We start from the raw sequence: 26,009 nt of genomic DNA, 5'->3' as shown, positions 1-26,009 counted from the left end.
TGGTGGGTGTTAGATTGGGCTTTAAAAAGACTGTTCTGGAACAGCCAAAAATGTGCATGTGGTGTTTAATCCCTGACAGGCCAGTTGAGAGGTATGTATGCGGGACAAGAGTTGCTGGTTCCCCTCCAGCGTTTCCTTGGCCTGCCGTTGTCAATTACACTGATGGGACTAGAACCTCCACCCTGCCCACCGGCCCCGCCCGGAACACAGGGCTGAACTGCTGTAGCCCCCAGCTCCCAGGACTTAACCCATATTGTTCCTCCCCATAGCCAACACGCCCCCTCCCTCAGAGACTCAGTGGAATTGACAAACCATGTTGGCTTCCTCTTTGTTTCTCCAAGCTCTTGGCTCCAGCCTCCCTGCCTTCCCATCCCAGGTTTCCCTAAATCCCTGGGTCTCCCTCCTTGGTTTCTGTCTCTCGGTGCCCACCTGCACGGATGGGCCTGCGTCCAGGCTCCCATCCCTGCCTCGCACACGATGCCGCTTCTGAAAAGCTCCCAGATCCAGACCTTGGATGGGGCTTCCTGTCCAGAACCAACTGGCAGGAGGTTTGCTTTGTACTTGCTTTGGCCATCAGCGGGAGACCCTCGGAAAGGAGCATTCCCCACTCTTGAGAACTTTGTGGGTTTTTCAAGCTTGTTATGTCAAGGAACCTTCCTGGGAGTGTTTTTCATTTCCTGACCTGCTCTTCTATTTGAGACATTGAAAGGCCCCACGATTTCTTCTGTCATTCACCATCTTGCTTTCTCTCTCTCTCTTCCCACCCCACACCCCCGTTCCTTTGCTTTTTATCTGGCCATAGAGAGCAGGGCTAAGGGAGGGCTCAGAGGAGAAAGTCAAACCACCTCGTCCCAGGGCCCCAGAGAGTGACACGGGAGACGAGGACCAGGACCAGGAGAGGGACGCAGTGTTCCTGAAGGACAACCACTTGGCCATTGAGCGCAAGTGCTCCAGCATCACAGTCAGCTCCACGTCGAGCCTGGAGGCTGAGGTTGACTTCACGGTCATTGGTGACTACCATGGCAGCGCCTTCGAAGACTTCTCCCGCAGCCTGCCTGAGCTTGACCGAGACAAAAGCGACTCGGAGACCGAGGGCCTGGTGTTTTCCCGGGATCTCAACAAGGGGGGCCTCGGCCAGGAAGACGAGTCTGGGGGCATCGAGGATAGCCCGGAGCGAGGGGCCTGCGCCACCCCAGATATGCCCCAGTTTGAGGTACAGTGGAGCATCCTGGATACCTGGGCCCGGAGGGCACTGCATGTTCAGAGGGCCCCGGGGCCATCTGCGAGAAGACCGAGCCACCAGGCTGAAGCTCTGTTTCGTGTTGCATGACTGCCCCTCGCAGAAAGCATGGTTCTGTGCTCGCATGTTTGCCATCTTGGTTCACCCCTAACATGCACTCCTTGGCGTTTTAACCCTGTGACCCCATCGCTTGCCTGCTTGCCCGAGGTCAGGTGATGCTAGGAGGTCTGGTCTTACCCGCCTCCTCTCCCTGTCTGTGTTGCATGGCACCTGCAGAAGGCACGTGCTTATGGACTCGCCTGCGGCCTGGCCTGAAAGTCGATGGTTCTTCCTGATTCTGACCCGGCTCTTCTCCCCGGGGCCTGCTGGGGGAAGGGGCAGCGGTCTAAACCCATCTGGCCCCGGGGTCTTAGGTGAGCAGCAGAAGCTCCAAGAGAAGAAGAAACGTCATCACTGAGGGGGACACCAGGATCGACAGTGTCTGGGCCCCTCTGCTTTGTGTCCTTCCTTCAGAGGATCTTTGTCCCACGATCCCTTTGCCCTCTTGTCTCTTGCAGCCCCAACCTACCTCCCACCACACCCTCCTCTCTCCGTTCCAGGCTTTGAAATACGAACTCATCGACTCTGGGCGTTCACTCCGTGCTGTGCCCTTTGGGAGAAGTTTTCCTTCCCCTTCTCTGCCTTGCAAACTTGTCATGTTTCAGGACCAAGTTCGGCTCTCACATCTAGCAGATGCTTCCCTGACCACCCAGGGCGGAAGTGTGGCTCTGTCCACAGCCCCCTTGCTCTGCAATGTTTCTGCTCCCAGCATCCTCCTAGGTAGTCAGGCTGGCGGCTGCCATGCCTGCTCGCCCCCCCCCCCCCCGGTGGCAGCTTCTCTAAGCCTGCGCGTGCCAGGCACTAATAGACGATTAATTGGATGAATGGCTTGATCTCATGGTTACAGTCATCTATAAGAATCCCTCTCACTACCCTCCCAACCAGATGGCAGGCTTTTTCATTCATTCATTCATTCAGCTCTCATATACTCACGGTCCCATGAACTGACCTTGCTGGGAGAGTCTGAAGAAACTGATCATTTAACCGAAGACTTCTAGAGGAGAGGTTGAAAACCGATGGCCCCAGGCCAGATCTGGCTAACACAGGTGTTTTCTTTGACCCTCATCGAAAAATCAGGACGTGGAATATAAAATCCACAGGTGTTTTTTTGTTTATTGGTTTGTTTTTAATCACTAAAAAAATCAGATGATCCAAGTCATTCAGAAGCCATGGCTGCCATTGGCCAAACCTGAGTGGTGAGAACATGTGTCCTCCTGTTCACCCCAGTCCTCCATGAGCCCAATTCACCCCTTTACATCTCCTGCCTGGCCCCCCTAGACCCCCAGGTGTGTGACTCCCGCTTTCAAGAGCAGTTCAAAGGAAGCAGCTGGGACGGGGCAGCATAATTGTTGAGGTCAGGATTCAGTGGCAAGTATCTAAGGAAAGTTCTTAGTGGGGGGCCTGGCACAGAGCCTGTTAGTTGAATAGTAGATGTTCTTTTACAGGTAGCCTAAAAACCAGCTTCTAGCCACCAGTAGCGGATGTGCGCCAAGGTCATGAGTGGCCCGTCTGGGTGCTGCTGGTGGCCCTGGCTCTCCCGTGGGGCTGGCTGTCCGGGATGCCGTGCCTCTTTGCCCTGACCTGTGTGCCCTTCCTGAGCCCTGGCCTGCTGCAGGGGTGGGAGAGATGCCACAGTGGCCTGTGAGCAGGAGTCGGGCAGAGGCTTGGCTTATGGAACTTTCTCCCTCTTCTCCCTACAGTCTGTGAAAGCGGAAACCATGACTGTCAGCAGCCTGGCCATCAGAAAGAAGATTGAGCCCGAGGCTGTCCTGCAGACCAGAGTCAGCGCTATGGACGCTAGCCAGGTAACCGGGGCCTTCCACTGCACCTTGAGCGCAGGACATTTAGGTGTGGGGTCCTCACCCAGGCCAAGCCCCCGGGCTGACTCTTGCCACTCCAGCTTCCCCAGAGCCTCCAGGTTCACCTTGATGCTCTTCTGAGCTTTGCTGTCCTCCTTGAGCTCTGCGGTTGGCCGGTAGAATGAACTCCTGTCCTGGGCAGACCACACACACCTCTTACAGCCTCAACTTCCCATCTCTAAAATGGGAATGATCATGTCTCCCTGTCCTCCTGTGAGTGCTGTAAGGGCTAGCAGCAAGTGGACTAGACTGTGGCTCTTAGATTGCTTGAAGGAGTTGGAGAAGTTTCTTGAGGTAGCCCAGGGGCTGCTCTGGGGGAGAGAGAGGGAGCAATCCCAATCTAACTGTTGTCAGAATGACTCACATTGGATTATTATTATTATTATTATTATTTTTTACACGTGGGGTTTCCATGTCAGATTGGCAAAATGAACAAACTGAGAAAAAGATTTTAAAAAATCATTTGCCTTAGCAAGATGAAGCATACTTGGTATCCTGGACAGAGCGGTCCAAAAGAGACACAGGTGTCGAGGTTTCTCTTGCAGTATTTTGATTTTTAAACTTTGAACCTTGAGACTTGTAGGTGTGATAGATGCCCCCTGAGTTCCTCCTGGCCAGAGGAGCTGCAGTGCTGGGGGCAGAGACTAGTCTGCATCTCAAGAAATAAGTAAGGTGTAAACGAACACAATGTGTCCAATTGTTTCATTTCCAGAATGTTCTTTTTCCCCGTTTGTAATGTGCACAATGGTCTCTGTGGCAGCTGGTGCAGAAGCCAAGACTCTCGAGTTCTGACGAACTATGTGATCTCAAGCTGCATGCCTCCTTGTGGCCTCTTTTGTTTTAGTGACCAGTGTTTTATTTTGTTTTCCTGTAGAAAAATACAGAGAAAACCTAAATAGGCCCCAAAGTCAACAGCCCAGTAATCCATAGTGAAATCAAAACAAAATGACAAAGTGTTCACAGTTATGAAATTCAAATAGAACAAACTGAAATTTTTCTTACGATTCTTCCCAGAAAAAAAGATATATATGTATTCCAATGTATACACTGACATCTCTAGCGTGTAGAATTTTACACAAAAGAGATCCTCTTTTACACCTGACCTTTTTTTTAAAAAAAGATTTTATTTATTTATTTAACAGAAAGAGATCACAAGTAGGCAGAGAGGCAGGCAGAGAGAGGAGGAAGCAGGCTCCCTGCTGAGCAGGGACCCCCCCCCCCCAACGCTGGGCTCGATCCCAGAACCCTGAGACCATGACCTGAGCCGAAGGTAGAGGCTTAACCCTCTGACTGTCTTGGAGCTCACTCCTCATTGCCCTCTGTGGGCCCACCGTACACTCAGTCCCACTTAGGAGTGGGTCCTGACTTACCCTGCAGTCTCCCGTCAATGGGCCTGCAGCTGTTTTGTCCTTGGCAGTTAACGATGAATGTTTCAGTGAACTTCTTCGTTCACACTTCTTGGCAACTTTTTCAGAGTTGATATCCAAAGGATGAACTCCCGGCTGTGGAATCACTAGGTCAAGGAACACAGGAATTGAGGTTTGCTTAGGGCTTGCAAAATTATCTGCGATTATTTGTCCTTTGCCAAATAAGATGATTCAAACAAACTGGAGGCATGTGAGGACCCCCCCCACCCCGTAATTCAGGCTGTGTGCGGACAAGCCCGTCTCCCCGCCAGCGCTTGTTTGATCACACAGCCCGTCCTTCTGTAGCTGGGAATGCCACCTGCCCAGGTACCAGATGCTCCAGGCAGAGGCGGTGTGCCCCCCCCCACCTCTCTCTCTCATGACTCCTCTGGCCAGCAGGTTGATGGGACTGCCCCAGGGGGAAAGGAGTCCATAACAACCACTCCCTCCATCACCACAGAGACCATATCGACCACCATGGTAAGTAGGACCCCAGGGTCTTCCCTCTCTGACCAGCCTCCTTGCCCTCGGGCAGCCAGATAACAGCATCCCTGGCTGTCTGGGATGGTCCTCCTCTGCCCTCCCCGCATCAGGCATAGGACACAGAGTCGACCTCTTCTTGTCAGGCACCATCGTTACCACAGGACACCCAGTCAGATCTCAGTTTTCTAAACGGAATGATGTGGGAGGTGGAATCCCTGAGTCTCAGTTATCTGCACCGTCTCAGCCACAGCAGGGATAGAGGGAGGGCAGTACCATTTGATTATGTGATTATGGGCAAGGCGTGAGGATTGAGCTTGAAAGTCCCTGACAGACCCTGGCGGCTGTGCAGTTTCTCATGTCTCGGGCCGCTTCCTTGCCTTGGTCAGTAGATGGCGTGCGGGGAGCCTAAAACTGGAAAATCCAAGATTTTTGGGACCAGCTCCTCAGGCTCTGGTTCTGATACTGATGTGCTGCCTGACCTGTGAAGCAGGGTCTTTGGCCTCAGATGTCTTCATCTGTAAAATGGGAGTAATCCCAATTCTGCCTGTTTCATAGGCTCTTTTTTTTTTTTTTTTTTAAGATTTTATTTATTTATCTGAGAGAGAGAGATCACACCAGCACAAGCAGGGGGCCGGGTGGCAGAGGGCAAGGGAGCAGGGAACCCAACATGGGGCTCCATCCCAGGACTCTGGGATCATGACCTGAGCCAAAGGCAGAGGCTTAACCAACTGAACCACCCAGGAGCCCCTGGTTCACAGGTTCTTAAAAGAGTCCAGTAATGTCACATCCTTTAATGATGACATAGACCAGATAGCTTTAGGCACCCAGGCTGTGTCGCCAGGCAAGCTGCCAAGAACTGTGTGTGGGTGATCTCACTGAGTCCTTACAAAAACTGGAGGGGATTCTTTTTTTTCTACACACTTTACAGATGAAGAATCGGAAATACAGGGAGGTAAGGTGACTTCCTTAGGTCACACACCCAGTACGTAGAAGCTGGTCCAACCCAGAAGCCTCACTGTGCCCCTCAACCACTCTGCACCCTCATCCCGACCACTGTGATCACTGGCCGATGAGGCCGGGGCCAGGGTCGGGGTTGGGGCCGGATCTGTCTTGAGTTGGTGTAAAGTTGTTTTCAAATGCTCTCTCTTGCCAAACCCCCGATAGACACCTAGGAAGGGCATGGCGTTTAGACTTACCCAACAGGTAGGTTTTGAGCAAACAAAGACAAATAACTCTGAACTGGTTATCAGCTCGCACCCTCTTTCCTGGTCACTCTGTCCCACCTCTGCCTCAGTCCTTCTCCACGTGACATCAGGACACTTCTAGGGCTAAATTTAAATTCACACTACGGTGAGTAGGGAGTTACATCGCTCATTTACCCACGTGCCCACCCACCCACCCATCCATCCATTCATTTCTTCCAAAAACATTTCTTAGTCTCTGTTGCCTGCCTGATTCAGAACACAGAGTTGAAGGAAATCTACTGCCTGTGAGAAGACATTTGTTCTAGTAGCGATCACGGGCACGTGTCATTGTTCACAGTGGTGAACAAGGCCCAGCTCTCCCACGTCCTGGCAGGATGACCCCTGGGCAAGTTACCTGAACCTCTCCAAGCCTCAGTTTCCACTTCTGTAAAATGGGGTGACGGGGAGCAGTCATAGCACATCCCTCAAAGGGTCAACCCAAGGAGGCACCAAGGTAATCTGTGCAAAGGCGTGCCTGGCACGTAGGAAGTGGTCTGTAAATGTGAGCTGCTGTACTTTTTTCCCTGCCTTCATGGAACAGGGTGACAGTGCTTTCTGGGGGGCACAGGGAGGACGGGTATGGAGTGACACCCATGCCAGGAGGACTGAGAAGGCTTTACCTCAGCAGGGACAGCTGAGCCATCCTTTGAGGATAAATGACAGCATGCCCACAGCAGAAGGCGTTCTAGGCAGTGGGGACAGCAGGTGCAAAGGCAGGGATAGGAAGGAGCGGAGCATTTGGGGAAAGGCAGGTGGCCAGTGAAGCAAGATGTCAGGTGCGGGGAAGAGGAGCGGGGTGGGGGGGGAAGGGGCTGGAAAGGCATTCTGGGCCAGGGCGCGCAGAGCCTCAGATGTCACATAGGAAGTTCACGCTTTATCTACTGTGACAGTGGGGGGCAGTAGGGCATCCCTTCAACTTCCGACATGGGCGTGATGTCATCAAATGTGTGTTTCTGTGTTTTAGAAAGATCACCCTGGCAACTGTGTGGGACGTCACGAGAGAAAATGTCCCTCCTGCCCTCCCTCCTCCCCTCAGCAAATACTTGTTGAATGCTGTGTGATGCGCTGTGAGCCCAGCACTGAGGGAGACAGAAAGTGCCCCGAGCACGCACGCCGTTGGGAGAGATGGAAAGAGAAGGCAGGGAACTGGTTTAGGGGCTGCGGCAGAGCTGGTGTGCAAGGAGGTAGATGCTGAGAAGGCGGGCTGGGTTGAGGGATAACCAGGGGGAGGAACATGCAGGATTTGGTCATTGACAGAACGTTCAGGTGACAGAAGGCCCGATGGGGTCCTCTGTCTTAGGACTGGTGACCTAACCCTGACCTAGCCATTTTTTTTTTTTAAGATTTTTATTTATTTATTTGATAGACAGAGAGAGATCACAAGTAGGCAGAGAGGCAGGCAGAGAGAGAGGGGGAAGCAGGCTCCCCGCTGAGCAGAGAGCCCGATGTGGGACTCGATCCCAGGACCCTGAGATCATGACCTGAGCTGAAGGCAGAGGTTTAAACCACTGAGCCACCCAGGCGCCCCTGACCTAGCCATTTTTGAAGCACAGTCCTGGGAACCTTTAGAAAAGCAAATCTCTGCACCCCGCCCCCCAAACCTATCAAATCAGAAACTCTGGAGCACACCCAGAAGGTGTGACACCCCTCAAGTCGGAGAAGCTCTGATACAGAGAGCCCTGGAGGGGGTTACTCGTTAGTGGGAAGGCAGTGAATTCCATGTTGGATCTCTCATGAGTCTAAAGTGCCCATGGGACATTTCCAGGGGGAAATACTGAGGAAACAATTGGTTTTAAAGTCTGGGTTTCGAGAAAGATCTGGGCTCTGATAGAGGGATAAGGACAGGGGCCTTGTGAGAAAGCCTTGACTGGCTGAGGCGGCCCCGAGAGAGGGTAGCGAGGAGGAGAGCCCTCCGCTGGAGGGAGGAAGGGTCCAGAGCAGAGATGGTGGCATTGCCGTGGCCAGGGAGAGAAGCCACACCTCCTGGAGACAGGAGAGAGGACTGGCCAGAGATAAAGGAGAGGCGGGCAGTGCAGATGGTGCCTTGTTTCAAACGACATGTGTCCCCTTTAGTGGCCTCCCTTTTCGGTGTGAAAGATGGAGGTGAGGCTTTGTCTGGGACAGAGGGAGCCTGTGGGAGATGAAGAGGCTTAAGGGGAGAATTGCCCAGAGCGACAGTAGGACTCAGAGGGGCTAGTGACTCTCCCGAGGCTGGCAGCAAGGAAGCATGGAGCCCAGAAGGCTGCCACCACCCTTTTTCTGAATCGAAGCACAGTTGACACACAGTGTGACATTGGTTTCAGGTGTATGACATCACGATTTGACAGCTCTGTGTATGCTGTGCTCACCGCAGGTGTAGCTGCCATCTGTCCCCACACAACCCTGTTACAGTACCACTGACTGTGTTCCCTGTGCCGTACCCTTCATGCCCGGGACCTGTTCATCCCAGAACCGGAAGCCTGCACCTCTCGCTCCCCTTCACCCCTGGCTGCCCGTCCCTCCCCCCACTGCCCCTCTGGCAACTCCTAGTTCTCCGTATTTATGATCTGTTTATGCTTTTCTCATGGTCTGTTTGGTTTTTGCAATTCTACGTAGAAGTGAAATCATATGGCATTTGTCTTTGTCGACTTATCTCACTTAGCATCATACCCTCAAGGTCCATCCGTGCTGTTGCAAATTGTCAGATCTCATTCTTGTTTATGGCTGAATAAGAGCATTGTATATCACATCCTCTTTACCCATTTTCTCCCGGTGGACACTTGGGCTGCTCCCGTATCTTGGCTATTGTAAATGATGCTGCAAAAAACATAGGGGTGCATATGTCTTTTCAATTAATGTTTTTGTTTTCTTTGGGTAAGTACCCAATACTGGAGTTCCTGGATCCTATGGTATTTCTAGTTTTAATTTTTTTTTCCAAGGAACCTCCATATTGTGTTCCAGAGTGGCCACAGTGGTGTGCACTCCTGTCTGCAGGGCTCAAGGGCTCCCTTCTCTCCACATCCTCGCCAGCACTTGTTTTTTGTCTGTTTAAGACATGCCATTCTGACAGGTGTAACGGGATAGCTCATTGCAGTTTTGATTTGCATTTACCTGATGAGTGATGCGGAGCAACCTTCTGTGTCTGTGGGCAAGGCTGCCCGCTTTTTGGCCTACCGCCAGGCCACATTCTGGGACTCCATCTGAGAAAGTTGCTCACTGGTGGAATGCCAGGTAAATGCCAAGGTCACTGCCTTGGTCAGAGGCAGGCTCCGGGTCAGGTGGGGAGTGGTAGGCAGGGCGAAGGCAGAGAGAGGGCTGCCATCCTTACCTGTCCCTTGGCAGGCAGAGGTTGTACAGACCAGGACCAGGGCTCAGCTAGAACAGACATAGCTCTGAGTCCCTGGACAGAATGGGGTGGGCCCGAGATGGTGCAGAGGTGGGAGATAGGGGCTGGCAACCAGGCCCCTTGACAAACGTGGGGCATGAGTCTCTAGTGGTTAGAATCCACCATAGGACCAGGAGAGCTGCTGCAGGGTGAGTGTTCTGAGGGCAGAGAAGTGTTGCACATTGGGCTTGGAGTCTGACAAACGTTGGGGGGACATGAATAAGCCACTTGATGTTCTCTGGCCTTCTAGCTTCTCAACTCTGAAGCCAGAATATTAAAACAATTTCCTGTGGTTGTTCTGAGGATTAAATGAGATAGCGCATCCTTAACATAATACCGAGCACATGGCAAGGATTCAGAAGTAGGTATTATTAAATTGTTGGTAGCTAGCCTGTGTTCTTGTGTTTATCCTAAGATTGGGATTTGCCAAGCCCTTTCTCCTCTGTTAACATCATAATGTCTCTGAGGGAGTTGGGCAGGGTGTCTTTTTACAAAAAATGTTTAAGGCTTAATATTTTTAGGGCAGTTTATTTTTTTAGAGCAGTTTCACAGCAGAACTGAGAGGAAGGGACCCCGTATGCTCCATAAATGGGGATATATACAGAGCTATATAGAGAGAGATTTCCCACATGCTCCTTACCCCTGCACATGCGTAGCCTCCCCCATAATCGTTACCATCGGCAAACCGACATTGCAGGGGTCCCGTTTTATAGGTAAATCCATGAGACCCATGGAACGGAGGTGGCTGTGCCCAGCTCATGGGGCTAGATCATGGCAGGGCCAGGACGAGAGCCTGAATGTCTCCCCTCCTTTGGTAGTGCTTCTTGAGAGCAATGCCATGTCTCGTTTGCCCTTGTCCCTAACCCCAGGCACTGTACATGTTGAACGAGTGAGTGATAAGTATGAGAGCAGGTGTGTGTGTGCACGTGTTAAGTGCGTGACAGTGTCACTCCTCAACCTCGTGGCCGTGAGAGCGACACAGCTGTGCGCTCTGGCCATCCTGGGGGCCCACTCACGCGAGATCCGGCCATCTGAGCACTATTGTTTCCCCAGGAGAACAGTCTCAAGTCCGGGAAGGGGGCAGCTGCCATGATCCCAGGCCCACAGACGGTGGCCACGGATATCCGTTCTCTTTCTCCGGTAAGTGGGTAGGGCCAGCTCAGGCTAGGGGACTCTGTGCTAAGAATGCAGTCCATAGGTGGCCCGAGTGAGCACAGCATAGAGCCCAGTGGGCTGCCCTTTGAAGCACAATGCCAGGAATGTGGATTGCTCTCAGATGCCTGTAGGGCTCCCTTGTGCCCACCAGAGTCTCATCCATCGCCTCCACCCCCCACATACATACACCAGAGGGCATCGCAGATTAGGGTGATGCAGCCCCCCCTCCCTGGTGATGCTTGTGATGGGACAGCTCATTTGTATCTGCTGTTCTTATTGGCCAGGAGGAAAGATGGAGTAGGAGTCCAGAGGCTTGCACTCTGGACGTGGCTCTTTCAATGGCTCCCGTGAGCGTGAGGCTGTCACTTGAAGTCTCTTGCATCTCCTGCATTCTCCAAGCCTGCCCTTCTCCTTGTCTAGCCCCGGAGGCCATGTGTTCCCAGCTGGGATGGGGGTAGGGGGTTTGGGAGGGCTCTGTTTTTACCCTGGATCCCCCATTCATTCTTCTGAGCTGCCAGGATTCCCTCCCCCACCCCCGCCAAAGATTTATTTATTTATTTATTTGACAGAGAGACAGCCTGAGAGGGAACAAAGCAGGGGGAGTGGAAGAGGGAGAAGCAAGCTTCTGGCTGGAGCAGGGAGCCCAATGCGGGGTCCGATCCCAGGACCCTGGGATCATGACCTGAGCTGAAGGCAGATGCTTAATGACTGAGCCACCCAGGTGCCCCAGCTACCAGGATTCTTAAAATCTGGAATCTTGTTAGAATTCTGGGCCTCAGGAATCTCAGGTTCTAGGAATCTGAGAGTCAGTGGTTTGAGAATGTCATGGATCAAGCATTCTGAAGATTCCAGTATTCCTGAATTCTTAGAGTCAATGATCTGAAGCATCTTGGACTTTCAGACTTCACCCTTCTGAGGCGCCCTTGGTTTACTCTCCCCACCCTCACCCTGCAGAGCCCAGCGTCCTTACCTGACCCCGGGGGTGGGGGTGGTTATATTCCGCAGATCATCGGGAAAGATGTCCTCACCAGCACCTACGGCGCCACCGCGGAAACCCTCTCCACCTCCACCACCACCCATGTTACCAAAGTGAGTAGCAGCAGGGCACCGTCTGCCCCCACCCTGGCCGTGGGGCTGGGCAAGGTCACGGCCATCGCTGTGCCTTGTATCGTGGACAGAGAAGACCGGCAGTGGTCTAGCTTCTGGAGTGCTACGTGCTCTGATCTGTACTATGGGTCATCCTAGGCACGGGCCCCGCCCCTCATCATCGGCAGCCAGGCTGGCAGGGGGGGTGGGGGCAAGACCCCCTTCCCAGAAGCAATTCGGAGCCATGGCTTTTGCACCTTATAGACCTTACGTGCTGGCAGGATTTAGAAGGGGTGAGGAGGGCTTTTCTGGAGAAAAGTGGGATTTGTGCGGGGTCTTAGGAAGCCGGGTAGGACTCGTGACGGAGGAGAGGACAAACACAGGTGTTCTCTAAGCAACACAGGAGATGGGAGCAGAGACTGCATTTGTTTATTTGTTCACATTTGCTAGTGAACATCAAGCTGCTGCCTGCCTCTGTGCGAGGGGCACAGGTGGCGGCTGGAAGTGCTGCATGTTTGGGGGGATGGCGGTGGGGGCGGGGGGTCTTCATCAGGGAGAAGTAGCGCTGAAGGGGCGGAAATTGGGGTGGACTGGAGGCAGGGGAAGCCAAATAGAGACAAACGAGACAAAACCCAGGACAGATGAGACTAGGAAGGGTTTAAGAGCCATTGGAACACTGTCAAGATTTTTAAACTGGGGAGTGACCCAGCACAAAGAGGTTTAAGAAGAGGAGATTAGGTCCATCAGTGTGCACAGGTAAATGGGGGAGCGAAGAGAGAGGGGCGTGGAGTGACTAGGGATGGGGGCCCTGGACTGGTGGGGGAAGGAAGAGGCAGGGCTACGGGAGGGGACCACTCCCTATGCATCAGCTGTGATGCAGCCAATGAGCGCAGAAGGCTGAAGGCAAGTGGTTCCACGCCTGGGGGGGGGGGGTGCCAGGAGGGAGGCAGGAAGGGGTGCAGGCCAGAGAAGAAGGCCTGGAGGAGAGGGGCATGGAAGGCAGGTTGAGAGGGACGTTCTGCGGAGCCCTCTAAGGGAGAAGTCCGCTAGGTACCACTGGCCGTTATGCACACACCAACTGTCCCAGCCCTGCCGCATCGCGTGTATGCAGGACTCAGCACCTTTGCACATTCCCAGGAAGCTCCCTCCACAACACCCCCCGCCCACCCACCCAAAGCATTTGTGAGCAATGTTGACTTCACTGAAAGTTTTAGGGGAGGGTTTTCCATCACACACCCCGCTGCATACAGCTCAGAAAACTGTTCTACCCGAAGTCGCTCCCCCACCTCCTCCCTGCAAACCAGGAGTCCCCTTCTTTCTGTCCGTTCCTGGCTCCTGCTGGGATTTCCCTCAGCTACCACCCTCCTCGATATGCCAAGCAGTTAGTTCCTTCCCCATCTTCTACTTCTAGACTTGTGCCCAAACCCTGCCCTTTCGGAAAACAGTGGACGTTATAAGCATCACCAACGTGGTTTTCTCTTGTAGTGTTGTTTGAAGTCATTTAAGATAGAACCGTGTCACCATTCACATTTCATTCATGTGTTCATTCAACGACTCTGCATTTAGCACCTGCCCTGGTCAGATTGGACAGGGGGGGAGGCGAAACGGAAATGAGCAAAAGGCAGCCCCTGCCCTCAAGAGCTCCAGCCTAGCGAGCCAGGCCGGGTCATGCACACAAGGTCAGCATGAGGCAGAGAGCCCCAGAAGTGGCGCAAGAGAGACAGACTTGGTAGTCGGGGAATACCAAGGCAGGAGTGGGGCAGGGTCACCAACCTGGATTAGGGAAGCCTGACTTGAGCTGGGCTCGGAAGACCTTGAGGGGGCAGTTTGGTCGTTGGGGGGAGTGGTAGCCGCGGGCGAGATGTGCCATCTAAAGTCCCAAAAACCAGAAGAGGGAGCCAGGAGAGAAGGTGACTGCTGGTTCCAGCCTCGTCCTTGAGGGGTGCTTTGGATGGGTGCCCGGTCACACCCTGGCAGGACCCAGAGCTGACCTTCCTGCCCTTTCACTCTGCAGACTGTGAAAGGGGGATTTTCTGAGACGAGGATTGAGAAGCGGATCATCATCACTGGGGATGAAGATGTTGATCAAGACCAGGTATGGGGGTAGGGAACGCTGATCCTGGGGGCAGTCCCCAGCCCCTCCCATATTGGGTCACCTGTGAACAGCTGCCCTTGTGGGCAGAGGATCAAGTCCATTTCATGCTGATCCTTATTCAGACAATGAGCCCCAAATGAGCCCCCCAAAAAGGGGCATAGAATGGGAGCCCGAAGAAGCCAGAGAACCCAAGCTCTGGGCTCTCCCTTTTAACTCTTTGACCAGTGCCTCTCCTGGGCCTCAGTTTCCACAACTGTACAGGAAGGGGCTTGTCGGTCTCCAGGGTCCCTCCTGTATTCGATATCCATTCCTCACTTTGTTGCTTCTGTCTACCAGGCCCTGGCTTTGGCCATCAAGGAGGCCAAGCTGCAGCATCCTGACATGTTGGTAACCAAAGCTGTCGTATATAGAGAAACAGACCCGTCCCCAGAGGAGAGGGACAGGAAGCCACAGGTAAGACCTCTGAGGCTCAGCAGCCAGGAGAGGGAGGTGGTGAGATCTTCCGAGGGTCGTTTCTATCAGGTGGCTTGGTCCCAAGCACAGCTTTAAGTCCCCACGTTCCTGGTTTGTGGCTCAAAGGGGAGAAGTAGCTTCCTCAAATATAACAAATCAGAGTGGGGAGTGGGGGTGGGGAAGACTGGTTCCTTGGCTTCTTGGGGGCTTCAGGCCCAAGTATATCTGGACGTGATAAGGCCAGGGAATGAGGGTGGATAGCCCGTCCTGAGGCGGGACAGCTGGAGACAAGCATAGCCTTACTGGCCATTACCTAAAAACCTGAAGCCAGAAAAAGGCCCCTCAGGCCAACCGCCACCTTCCTGTCCCTGATTCTCTGCCTCCATCACAGGTCACTGGATGTTGCTAAGGGGGAATATGATGACCAGAGTTCTTGATTCCATCTGTGTTGCTAGATCGCAAACCCTTGACTTCTCAGGCTACCTTGGGTCAGAAACTTACTTTTCTGTTTCCTTATGGATAGACCATGCCTTGCTGAACAAGAGGAAGGAGATGGTGCTCTAGCAGATAGGGCTTTTATTAGCCTAAATTGGGGGAGGGGTTATTCTGGTCCCTCTGGAAATTGACTGAATTTTATCAGGCATATAAAATGAAATCTCACAGACATTGAGTTGAGTGGGAGAATTCTGTTTAAGTTCAAAAGTAGGCCAAACTAATCAGTGATGGTAAAAGTCAGAATACTGCTTAGTTCTGGGATGTGATATTGACAGGAAGAGTCACGGGGAAACCTTTGGGGGTGCTGGAAATGTCAGCATCTTGAACGGAGTAGGTCACATGGGTGTAGACATATATAAAAATGTGTCGGGCTATATACTTGGATTTGTGCTACAGTGAAAAAAGAACTCATCTCAGAGACCCCTACAAGCAGCAGATCTCCTTTGGCCCTCTTCCCTGATGAATAAGACTGTGTTTTCTAGAAAGATACAAGAATGTGGATCACCACTCCCTTCTTGTCAGAAGAAAATGCACTGAAACATTTTCCTTCCACCTTGAAGGGCTGCCAAGCCCTCGTCTAGACTGTGCTGTCCAACAGAACTTTCTGCAGTGATGGTCAGGTTTTCTTCATACCATGCAAGACACATGGCTGTCGAGCAATTGCAATTGGCTAATCTGAAATCAGACATGCTTTAAGGGGAAAATGTATGCAGGGTTTTGAAGACTTAATATGAGACAAGGCTTGCAATATGTCTCAATAGTGTTTCTATTCATTACAACCTCAAATGATCATATTTGGATGTACTGGTTTAAGTAAAATGTATTATTATAAGTCCATTTCCCCTGTTTCTTTTACTCTTTTTATGGTAATTTGAAATTTAGAATTTTAATTTGGAAATGAAAAGTTTCTACCTAGAAGGGTTAAGGAAATTGGAAATATCTAGAAAATTTAGCGAGTTCTAGTTAAAGGAATTTAAATTCCATACGTGGCTCTCATTTCTATTTCTGCTGGACAGCACTGCTTCTACAGAAGTAGCAGCTGGTCATGGGCAGAGCCTCCCCCCAGCCTTCCTCGGACTTCCATGCAAACAGTCCTTCTGGTCCCCTCCATCGTCCAGTTATTCCTGCCCGTTGTCCCCCAGATCTCTGAGGGGTAGTGCACTGGCGGCATCACTGGGGGAATACGGGTACTGGAGAACTAAGATCATAAAGTCTGATTTAGAAGGGCTGGACCGGACCTGGGAATCTGTATTTATGCGTTGGAAGTCCATGGGCAGCTACTGGTGCAAAGCATTCTGTGTTGCGAATCCGGGGACCTGGCTCTAGTCCCAGCCATTCCCTCCTGGGCAAGCAGTTTCCTCACTTGCAAAACAAAGAGAAGGGGCAAGCCCTTTCCAGGCATGGCCTTCTGGCTGCCAATTTGCTTTCGTAGAGTACCTGTCACGGGTTTCTCCTATTTTTTTCCTTTCCCTGTCTTTTTGCTCCCCATCTTTCTTGGGGCACTTCCAGCCAGCCCCCCAGGCTCCTGCCTTCCCATTTTCCCACTCAGGGCTCTCGTTCCTGCTGCCATATCCTAGTCATCCCCCCCCCCCCCCGGACCACACCCCCCCCCCCCGGACCACACACCCCCCCCCCCCCCCAGCAACCAACACCATGCAGCCTTTTACATCTGCCCACTTGGTGGGTCTCCTTCGCCCCCTGTTCGTTCTTCCTTTGATGGCATTGTCCACACTCCACCGCGCTCTGTCTCGCCTCTCTCTCCGTCCCCCTCCTTCCCTCTCTCCTCACCCTCCCTTCCTCTGGTCTCGCTCTCTCTCCTTCTCTCTCTCCCTCTGTCTCTCCTCTCCTTCTCCCTCTCAGATCCTTCTGTAAAGTTCACCGTGTTCATGTCACCCTGGAAAGACAGAAGTTTCTCCCTTGCCTTTCTCTCTATATGCTTTACACTACTTAGGAAATACCTTTGACCCCTAATATCAGCAGACTCTCTCATTCTGGGGAGGGGTCTTCTCTGAATTTGAAGACTCCTTTTTAAAGTGCTTGAAACATGTCAGTTTGATGGAGGGATATATCTTGGTAGCCCACGGAAAGATCTGGAATCCTGCAAACCTGATTTCGTCTCAGCCCTGCCTGCCATTAGCCATGTGACTTCGAGCAGATTGTTTAATCTCTGCACTTTGCTCATTGGCGAATGGTCAGCAACCGTATTCACAGTGACAACAATTGCTGAAATGTGTGGAGTGTCTACACTCTTCCAGGCACGAGGACATGCACTTGACCAACGTATTGTCATCTGCTCGTTCTCATAAATGAAGAAACTGAGCCCCTGAGATGTTAGGTGACTTGCTTGGAGCCATGGGGCTTGGTGAGGGAGTCAAAGCTCATCTGTGAGACTCCAGAGCCACCCTGTGGTCTTAACCTCCTTATCCCATAGGGTTGGTGAGATCCTACATACACAGCAGTTAACACGGCGCCTGGCACATAGTAAGTGCTCAGTAAAAACTAAGGGTGATTCTGATTATTATCAACTCAAATTAAGCTGTCAAAACACTGCACATTCAGACTCTGATGTAATAAACTAAGAAGGATAAATTATAATATGGTATCATTTAGGTGTCCTTGGCATTTCTGAAGTGTCTAAAGTCTTTTGAAGACATCCCATGTCATGTTTACACTGAGCTATAAGACTTCAAGTGCAGCCTGCCACTGTGGGAAAAAAAATTCCTCAGGAAGCTAGCAGAATTGAGTACAAAGAACACACCCTTTGGAGCCCAAAACTCCCTGCTAGCAGTGTGCCCAGAGGAACCTCCTTGGACCTCAGTTTCCTCATCTATAAAATGAAGTTCACCTAGGAATTGGAGCTGCGATAATAATTAGCATCTGTGAGTGTCTTAGTTCAGGCTGCTTTGACAGCACACCATAGACTGGGTGGCTTAAACAACACATGTTCATTTCTCCCAAGTATGGGGGCCTGGGAAGTCCAAGATCAAGGTGCAGGTGGCTGTCTTCTCTATATGTCCTCATGTGGCAGAGCAGAGAGAGAGAATCTCTCTTGTTTATCTTTTTATAAGGGCATTAATCCTATATATGAGGGTTCCATCCTTATAACCTAAGTACCTCCCAAAGACGCCCCCCCCAAAATCCTTTACATTGGGAATTAAGGCTTCAACATAGGAATTTTGGTTGGGGGGTGGGGGACACAAATATTCAGTCCACAGCAGTGACGCACAAGGACAGCACCTCACGTACAGATCCTTAGCACTGTGAAACCGCATTCTTATCCCCCAAGGTTTCGCCATGTTCAGGGATGGATGAGAGCCCTGGGTAAGTCAGACTGTAAGCTTCCACCACCAGTCTGGTGCACAAGCCCTGGCTCCTTGCAGGTGTCCATCTTGCTGGCCTTTAGCTTCTCTTCCCTCCCTGAATCCTCCAGAAACATCTGTTCAGAGTGCACTTGACTCTTGGCCTTCCTTCCCGAAGTTCCTCCTCTTTGAAGTTCTTGCTCTGAGTGCGGGAAGCACACCCGTCTGACACAGGGTCTTTCTACTCCCTGCAACTCTCAGGCCAGATGTGTGGTTTCTCTTCCATCTTCTCCCACTGGCCCATCTCTCTCAGACAGGACCTGTCTCCACAACACTGCAACACCCAGCTTCCTTACTTCCAAGATCTGGATGACATGGGAGGGGAAAACTGACCTGTTTCAAAGCAGGAATCTTGGGTTCTAGTCTCATTTCTGTCACCAACTCACTGGGACATTGAACCCTCTGGGTCTCCATTTTCCCATCTGTCAACTAAACTGAGAAGAATTTTGTGTCTAGGACTCCCTTCACACCGGACCCTATGTGAATGGGAAAGGGCAGAAAGGATTACTACCCCCACCCCGTTAAGTGGTTCTGGGGAGCTGCTGTGCACCATGCATAGTGATGAGCATTAGAAAGACAAAGATAGGGGCGCCTGGGTGGCTCAGTGGGTTAAAGCCTCTGCCTTTGGCTCAGGTCATGATCCCAGGGTCCTGGGATCGAGTCCCACATTGGGCTCTCTGCTCAGCGGGAAGCCTGCTTCTTCCTCCCTCTCTGCCTGCCTCTCTGCCTGCTTGTGATCTCCGTCTGTCAGATAAATAAATACAATCTTTACAAAAAATTATTAAAAAAAAAAAGAAAGAAAGAAAGACAAAGATAAGTAAAAGGCAGCCATTGCCCTCAAGGAGAGCCAAACGGTGTGTGGCTAAGTTAACAACAGCAGTAGTAATAATAGGAACAGTTAGGTACTTGTTCAGTGGTTCCTGTTTGCTAACCTTTGTTTTGAATCCTCCCTGTAACTGCGTGAGGAAGCACCCATTTTACAGAGGAGCACAGGAGGCCTAAAGAAGTTAAGAAACTCATCCAAGATGGCAGAGCTCGTAGCCCATAGAATGGGATTTGAACTCAGGCCATCTGATGGTGGACCCCATGCACTTGACCACAAAATTTTGGAGTCAAACTTGAGTTGGAATCCAAGCTCCAATTTCTTTATGGAAACGCTGCTCGCTGGGGTGTAATCCCAGGACACGCAGGCCCATGGAGATGAGAGAGAAAAAGAAATAACTTCTGCAATCACAACTAAACAATTCTTAGTCCAGGAGGAGGTAGGAAGAAAAGGTGAGCCGCATGGGATCTGAGCCTCTTAGTGTTAAAGGAAACTTGGACAGATTTCCAGACAGATGCAGGTTCAGGTCTTGGCTGTGTGACCTTGGACAAGTCACTTGATCTTCCTGAGCCATAATAAAGGGCATACAGGAAAGGGAGCTAAAACCACCTCTTGCTGTGTATTTAAAGATGAATGAGAAAAAGTTACTAATTTTTCTTGTTCTCTTCCTTCGTGTCCCCTTCCCTCCGTGCCTCCGGCTCTAGGAATCCTGACCTCTGTGAAGAGATGCTGGCGCTTCTGGTCCAACCCAAGCCAGAGAACCGTTAAGAAGGGGCCTTCATTCTGGATTCTCCGACTCAACACCGCAGTCCCAGCTGTGACGTACTGTCACCGAAGAGGGACTGGGAAAGGAAAAGCATATATATATAGATATATATAGATATAGATATATATACAGGAAACACCGCGTGCTTGCACTGCTGCTGGGGCTGGCCGCACCTTCGGCCAACAGCAACAACCAACATCTGAACACCTACATTTCCTTTGCAGACAAATTGAAGAACTGGTGGGATTTTTCAGGAAAAAAAAAGTATATATATATATATATAAAATGACAATAATCTCTCACTCCCCCTTTCGAAGCCCTGCGGAACGACAAAAGCAAGCCAGACCACGATGATCATAGGAGTCCAAAACGACCCTGGTTCTGCACGTTACCTTGCGTGGACGAACGAGCATTCCATTTGTCCTGAAGCGTGTGCTGCCCACTGCAGTGCAAAGGAAACACTCTTGCAGCAAAGCAAGAGAAATCTCAGCAGCGAGACACGCGCCGTCAACCGTTTGCCAAGAAAGAAAGAAAATCCCCCACTCGGAAAGGAGGAACACTGGATTATTATTTTTTGGGTCTTGACACTGGGCTGCAAAATCCACCTTCCTTTCTTCCGCCTCCCCTCCCCCTCGACTCACTCACTCACTCGTCTTGTTGTCATTTCTGTCTCTGGCTCCCTCCTCCCCCTCCCCCACCCTCTGTATCCCCGTCCTGCCGGTGACTCTGGTTTGAAACAAGAAAAAGAAGAGAAAGCAAGCGCAGAAAACCCAGCCACAGGAAGGAAAGTAGACACTGTGCATTTATGGGTTGTCACGATGAAGGTGCAGCTTGTAGGAGATGTGTATGGATGTGCTTTTAAGTTATGTATATGACATATAACAGGAAACAAATATTAAAATAAACAGTGCTGGTAAGTATGAAGCTGACATTTTAAAATTATAATTATCCGACTGTGATTGATGTATTCCAAGGTTCTTAGATCGCACTGAACCGGCCCAGCCAAGGAGACCTGAACTCTGGCTGTGGGCTGTTCGCAGGAGGAGCTGACGGTTCAGCGTAGTAATACAGTGTGTGGTATTTGTAACTGGTTGATTGGTGGGGAGGGGTGGGGTCCCCAGAAGGAGGGGCAGGTATTTGGCAAGGAGGAAGAGACAGATGTAGTCCAAGATGCCTTCCCCGCTTTGGGCAGCAGCCACCAGGGCCTGATCTGTGCTCAGCTGTGGGGTCCAGGGTCAGGATTCCACTACAGGGGTCCCCGGCTCAGCCCCCATAGCCCCCTAGGGGGTTTGCTCTGGTTTTCAGTCTTCTCTTTTTTCAGCCACGTGTCTTTTCCCTGACCACATTGTGACAGCTGACTCCCCATGCAAAGAGATGGGACACCCTTGGCCACTGCAGAGAATGGTGGCTTTAACCTGGCTGTCGGGAGAGCCTGGGGCGCTCTGGTCCTCTCCCCTCCCACATTCATTCTCTTCCTCCTGGACCAAAGCACCCATGGCAGAGACCCTGAACAAGGGCAGGCCCCGATAGGACAAAACTTCATTTCCAAAGGCTTTGCCTACCACCACCCAACCCCGCCCCCCCACTCCGCCCCCTCCCCACCCTGAATAAGCCACCGAAGAAATGTGTTGCTCAGAGGCTCCTTCTCTGTGTGAGACTGGCTTTGGAAACCTCCCCTTCAGCCAGCATCTGAGCTCTGAGCTGTACCCTCAGAGTCTCCAGAACTGCCTTCAGACCACAGAAGCCCTTGGAGAATACCCCAACCAAAGCTCGGGCTTTCCCAGGCTTGCCTGCCAGGAGCTGCTCCCCGGAGCTCAGTGAGTCCCCTTTGGAGGGAATATGTCCCTACTGCACTTTAATTTCTCAGTCCCATCTTACCTGCCCTGCCCCACCTCTACAGCGGCCATTGAAGTCATTCAACAAATATTTATTGAGTACCTGCTTGTGCCAGGCACTAGGCTTGGACTGCAGGAGAGAATGTGGGAGAGGGGAGGGACCTGGAAGCTCCCCGAGCCAGCCTTACATCTTCAATCACGGCTTGCCCCTCTGAGCATTTTCACATTCTCTCCAATTATTGGCCATTGCCCGGGGATACCCCTCGGCTTACTTGTCAGTTACCCCAGTGACATAAATACTTAGTTTGCTAAGCTGGTGCTGACCTGAGAACAAGAAACCAGAACAGTGTTGGCTAAATGGGACAAAATGGGACAGAGAGCAGGCAGAGAGAGACCTGCCCCTGGGGCTCAGAGGGCAGATTCAGCCATCTCCACCCCCAGCCCCCAACCCCCTGGAGCAAGACCAGTGGCTCACTCCAACCCCCACCCCCACCCTGAGTGCTACTTCCCATGCACCAGGTTCTTTTTTACTACCTTGGTGGAGAAGCCACAAAACCTCCTTCCCACCCGTCTCAACCTGAAAGCTCCTATTTTCTTTCTGGGCCAAGAGCTGGAATGGCTCCACCCCTTCTCCGGGCCACCCGGAATGTGGCTCAGGCACCCCTGTCTTTGCAGGAACCAGGTGCCCCGAGCACACGGGTCATACCTCAGAGGGAGAGTATTTGTTCTGGATCCTGCACCTGTTTACAGCCCCTGAATGTGTGGCTTCAGAGCAGGGATAAAGGGACCAGGCTTAGCTTGTGAGCTGGCCAGGGTTTGTGGAGCTCTCCATCCCACAGATGCTGTGACCTTCCTTCCGTGGAGAGGCAGGTAGTGCCACCAGGGAGGAGGGGAGCTGCAAAGCTGAAATCTAGGGCACTGCTTCCTCCCATCCTCCTCTTCATAGAGAATATAGGTGTTTGTCTTGTCTGTCTTCAACCTACTTTTCTTTTTTCCTTTTTGCATTTCTCATCCTTTTTGTGCTGCCTATCCACCCAGGAGACCATGTAGCATGATGGAAAATGTCCTGGAGGGTATCCTGGCTCAGCCCCTAACTCACCATGTGACATTGGTCTAGTCCCACCCCCGCCTTTGGGGCCTCGGTTTCCCCATTTGCAAAATGAGTAGGATAAACCAGATGCTCTCCAGGGTCTTTTCCCAGTCTGCTGTCCTACAGATCTTCATTTTTCTCTTGTTTTACTTTCTTGGGATCTTTTTCATCTGAGGGGACAGGAGGTGCCAGGACCTGTTTCAGTTTGTGAATCCTGCAAGCACATTCCAAGACTGGCCTGCGATTGCATGAGCAACATCACTCTAAATAATTTTTTTTTTCAAAAGCACCTTCCAACCAACTGCGATGCTGTCCTGTTCCTTTTTACTCATACCCCTCCCTCCCCTCTTGTCCCCACGCTCCCCCACCTCAGTGCTCTGTGCTGTATGCGTGTGTTCTCTGTTCTTGTATACTCAATAAAAGTGAAATAAATGTGTTTGATGCTGAACCACAAACTGCCTTGGCATCTCTCTCTCTCTCTCTCTCTCTCTCTCTCTCTCCTTCTTCCCTTAGCTACCAGTACGGGTTGGCCTTGTGGGGAGGGCTCAAACAGGTGTGGAAGAAATCCCAACCTTGAACACTTTCATGCAACACTTATTTGCAGCTTCCAGTATGGTCTCTGACTTGGGTTAGGCTCTGCAGGCACAACCGCAAATAAGACAAATTTCCTACCCTCCGGGAACTCTCAGACTTGTGGAGTACTGGAAACATAATACAACAGGCAAGCAGTCGGAGATAGTTCTGGAGTGATTGGCACCAAGAAGGAAATGCACAGAGGCAGGAGATGGCTGCTGAAGGAGACCACTTAAACAAGGTGGCCAGTTATGGCCTCCCTGAGGAGGAGCTAAATGAAGAGAAAGATCCAGTAAGGTGAGGGACTTGAGCAAGATATTCTAGGCAGGGGCGCCTGGGTGGCTCAGTCGGCTCAGGTCATGATTCTAGGGTCCTGGGATCAAACCCCGCATTGGGTTCCCTCTCCCGCTGCTTGTGCTCTCTCTCTGTGTGTCAAATGGATGAATAAAATCTTAAAAAAAAAAAAAAAAAAAAAAAAGAATGGGGTGCCTGGGTGGCTCAGTGGGTTAAGCCTCTGCCTTCAGCTCAGGTCATGATCTCAAGATCCTGGGATCAAAACCTGCATCAGCTCTCTGCTCAGTGGGGAGCCTGCTCCCCCCACCCCTGCCTGCCTGCCTCTCTGCCTACTTGTGATCTCTCTCTCTCTCTGTGTCAAATAAATAAATAAAATCTTAAGAAAAAAAAAAAAAAAGACTATTCTAGGCAGAAGGAACAGTAAGTCTGTGGGCCCCAGGACATAGAGGGGCTTGATGCATGGAGGAACAGCATGATCCCTCCTCTTTCTGAAAGAAGGCACTTACATTGGGGGTCTCTTCCTACAACCCTCTCCATGGGAACCTAGTGGTTAATGTATACCGTGACCCCCAGCTTCAACATTTGCCCACCTCCACATACATTGCCATGTCCCTCTACATGCCACTTGTCCCTTTAATTACTTATTTAAATGGACTCTGTAAATTATATATATATGTGTGTGTGTGTATAAATGTATATGTATATCTATATGAAACATTACTTCCATAAATCAAAAACTAGTGTCACTTCCCAAAGAAAGGAGGTCTTCATAAAACTAAATGCAAAAATATAAAATTAAAAACCCATAGTCCATGTAAAACTTACTCCTTAGGCTACCTGAGTTGCATGTACCACACTTTCCTTTTTATTCTAAGTGCCTAACCCCAGGCCAACTTCTCTATTGCCCCAAATCTCACAAGCAAGAACCATTATAAATAATTGGATGCATTTTCTTCCACTCTTTTTCCAGGTATGTATATCTCTTCAGAGCTTAAATTACCTGGGACATACCATTCTTTTTTTTTTTTTTAAATATTTATTTATTTATTTATTTGACAGAGAGATCACAAGTAGACAGAGAGGCAGGCAGAGAGAGAGAGAAGCAGGCTCCCTGCTGAGCAGAGAGCCCGACATGGGACTCGATCCCAGGACCCCGAGATCATGACCTGAGCCGAAGGCAGTGGCTTAACCCACTGAGCCACCCAGGCGCCCTGGGACATACCATTCTAAATACTATTTTAAACTTAAATTCTGAGCATTTCCTAGTAATTTTGAATACTAAATACTATTTTGTTTCTTTCCAAAGGTAATTCACTCAATGACACAAAATGCTGTGCAGTGAAAACAATTCATCAACGCTCTCTGGAATCCGGTCCATTGTCAGAGGTAGTTGCTTTCAGGAGTTTTGGGAATCCTTCCCTAAATTTGTTTCCTGTACACTTCCTTTAGCTATCTGTCACCCATGGGGCTCTGGAATAGGACACAGTTTGCAAATACTGGGTCCACACACACTCTGGATCTGTATCTTTATCTCCCAGAAATTCAGGGTCAGCCTCTGTGTTGCTTGGGAATAAGGTGGAGTTGATTTATCTAGATCATTGGTTTTCAAACGGAGGGGAAGGAGGTGATTTTGCCCTCCCCCAGGGGATATTTAGCCACGTCTGAAGACATTTTTGGTTGTTACACCTGAGGGGTGCTATTGGCATTCAGTGGGTAGAGGCCAGGGGTGCTGCTAAACATCCCATAATCATGGGACAGATCCCACAACAAATCTGATCTGATTTGTCAGTAGTATCAGAGTTGAAAACCTGATCTGGATGGACGTGTGACCCATAAGGTGGCATTCCAGGGCCACCATTTATAGCTTTCAAGCCCTAATTCAGGGCTGGAGTCTCTGAGAAGATGGTGAGCCCAGCTGGAACAGGGAGCTCTGAAATCATAAACTTAGCTCAGCACCTGCACTGGGAATAAGGAGGGTCAGGGAAGGAGCTGAGCTTCTTCAGACAGGAAATGGAATCGACATGACAGGCAGAGTTTGACAGGCGTGACTGTGACTGATGGAGGCCATCTCTGGTTAATCCTGCAGCAGCTTATTGTGATTAACCGTGACTGCAGGGCCCAGGATAGTCTGCAACCCACTAAGAGATGAGGTTTGACTGAGAAAGATTGGTGTGTCCAGCTGTCACTGAGGAAGTGTGACTGACAAGCTAAGAAGCAGCGGCATGGGGACAGGAACAATCCGTCAGACCGTGGTTTGCATCCTAGCTCTGCCACTTTCCAGCTGTGTAAC

General features: G+C 50.9%; 1 protein-coding gene across 17 annotated transcripts in view; it reads left to right on the top strand.

The window, feature by feature from the left end:
* The window catches only part of EPB41L1 (erythrocyte membrane protein band 4.1 like 1), a 123,009-nt gene extending 99,702 nt beyond the window's left edge, over positions 1 to 23,307 (top strand). For 10 of the 17 annotated variants that reach the window (XM_059133328.1, XM_059133333.1, XM_059133324.1 and 7 more), the window contains 8 exons: positions 803 to 1,213; positions 3,040 to 3,144; positions 5,001 to 5,084; positions 10,749 to 10,835; positions 11,856 to 11,939; positions 13,951 to 14,031; positions 14,368 to 14,484; positions 19,866 to 23,307. In XM_059133328.1, coding sequence (XP_058989311.1) covers positions 803 to 1,213; positions 3,040 to 3,144; positions 5,001 to 5,084; positions 10,749 to 10,835; positions 11,856 to 11,939; positions 13,951 to 14,031; positions 14,368 to 14,484; positions 19,866 to 19,874 — 978 coding nt within the window. In that variant the 3' untranslated portion in view covers positions 19,875 to 23,307. The remainder of the gene's footprint in view (positions 1 to 802; positions 1,214 to 3,039; positions 3,145 to 5,000; positions 5,085 to 10,748; positions 10,836 to 11,855; positions 11,940 to 13,950; positions 14,032 to 14,367; positions 14,485 to 19,865) is intronic. The other 7 variants (XM_059133335.1, XM_059133332.1, XM_059133322.1 and 4 more) reach the window with 4 other exon arrangements.
* The last annotated feature ends 2,702 nt before the right edge of the window (positions 23,308 to 26,009 follow it).

Source organism: Mustela lutreola, chromosome 9, assembly GCF_030435805.1.
Source record: "Mustela lutreola isolate mMusLut2 chromosome 9, mMusLut2.pri, whole genome shotgun sequence".
NCBI lineage: Eukaryota > Metazoa > Chordata > Mammalia > Carnivora > Mustelidae > Mustela > Mustela lutreola.
Note: the sequence above shows the minus strand (reverse complement) of the source record. Positions and strands in the feature narration are given on the sequence as shown.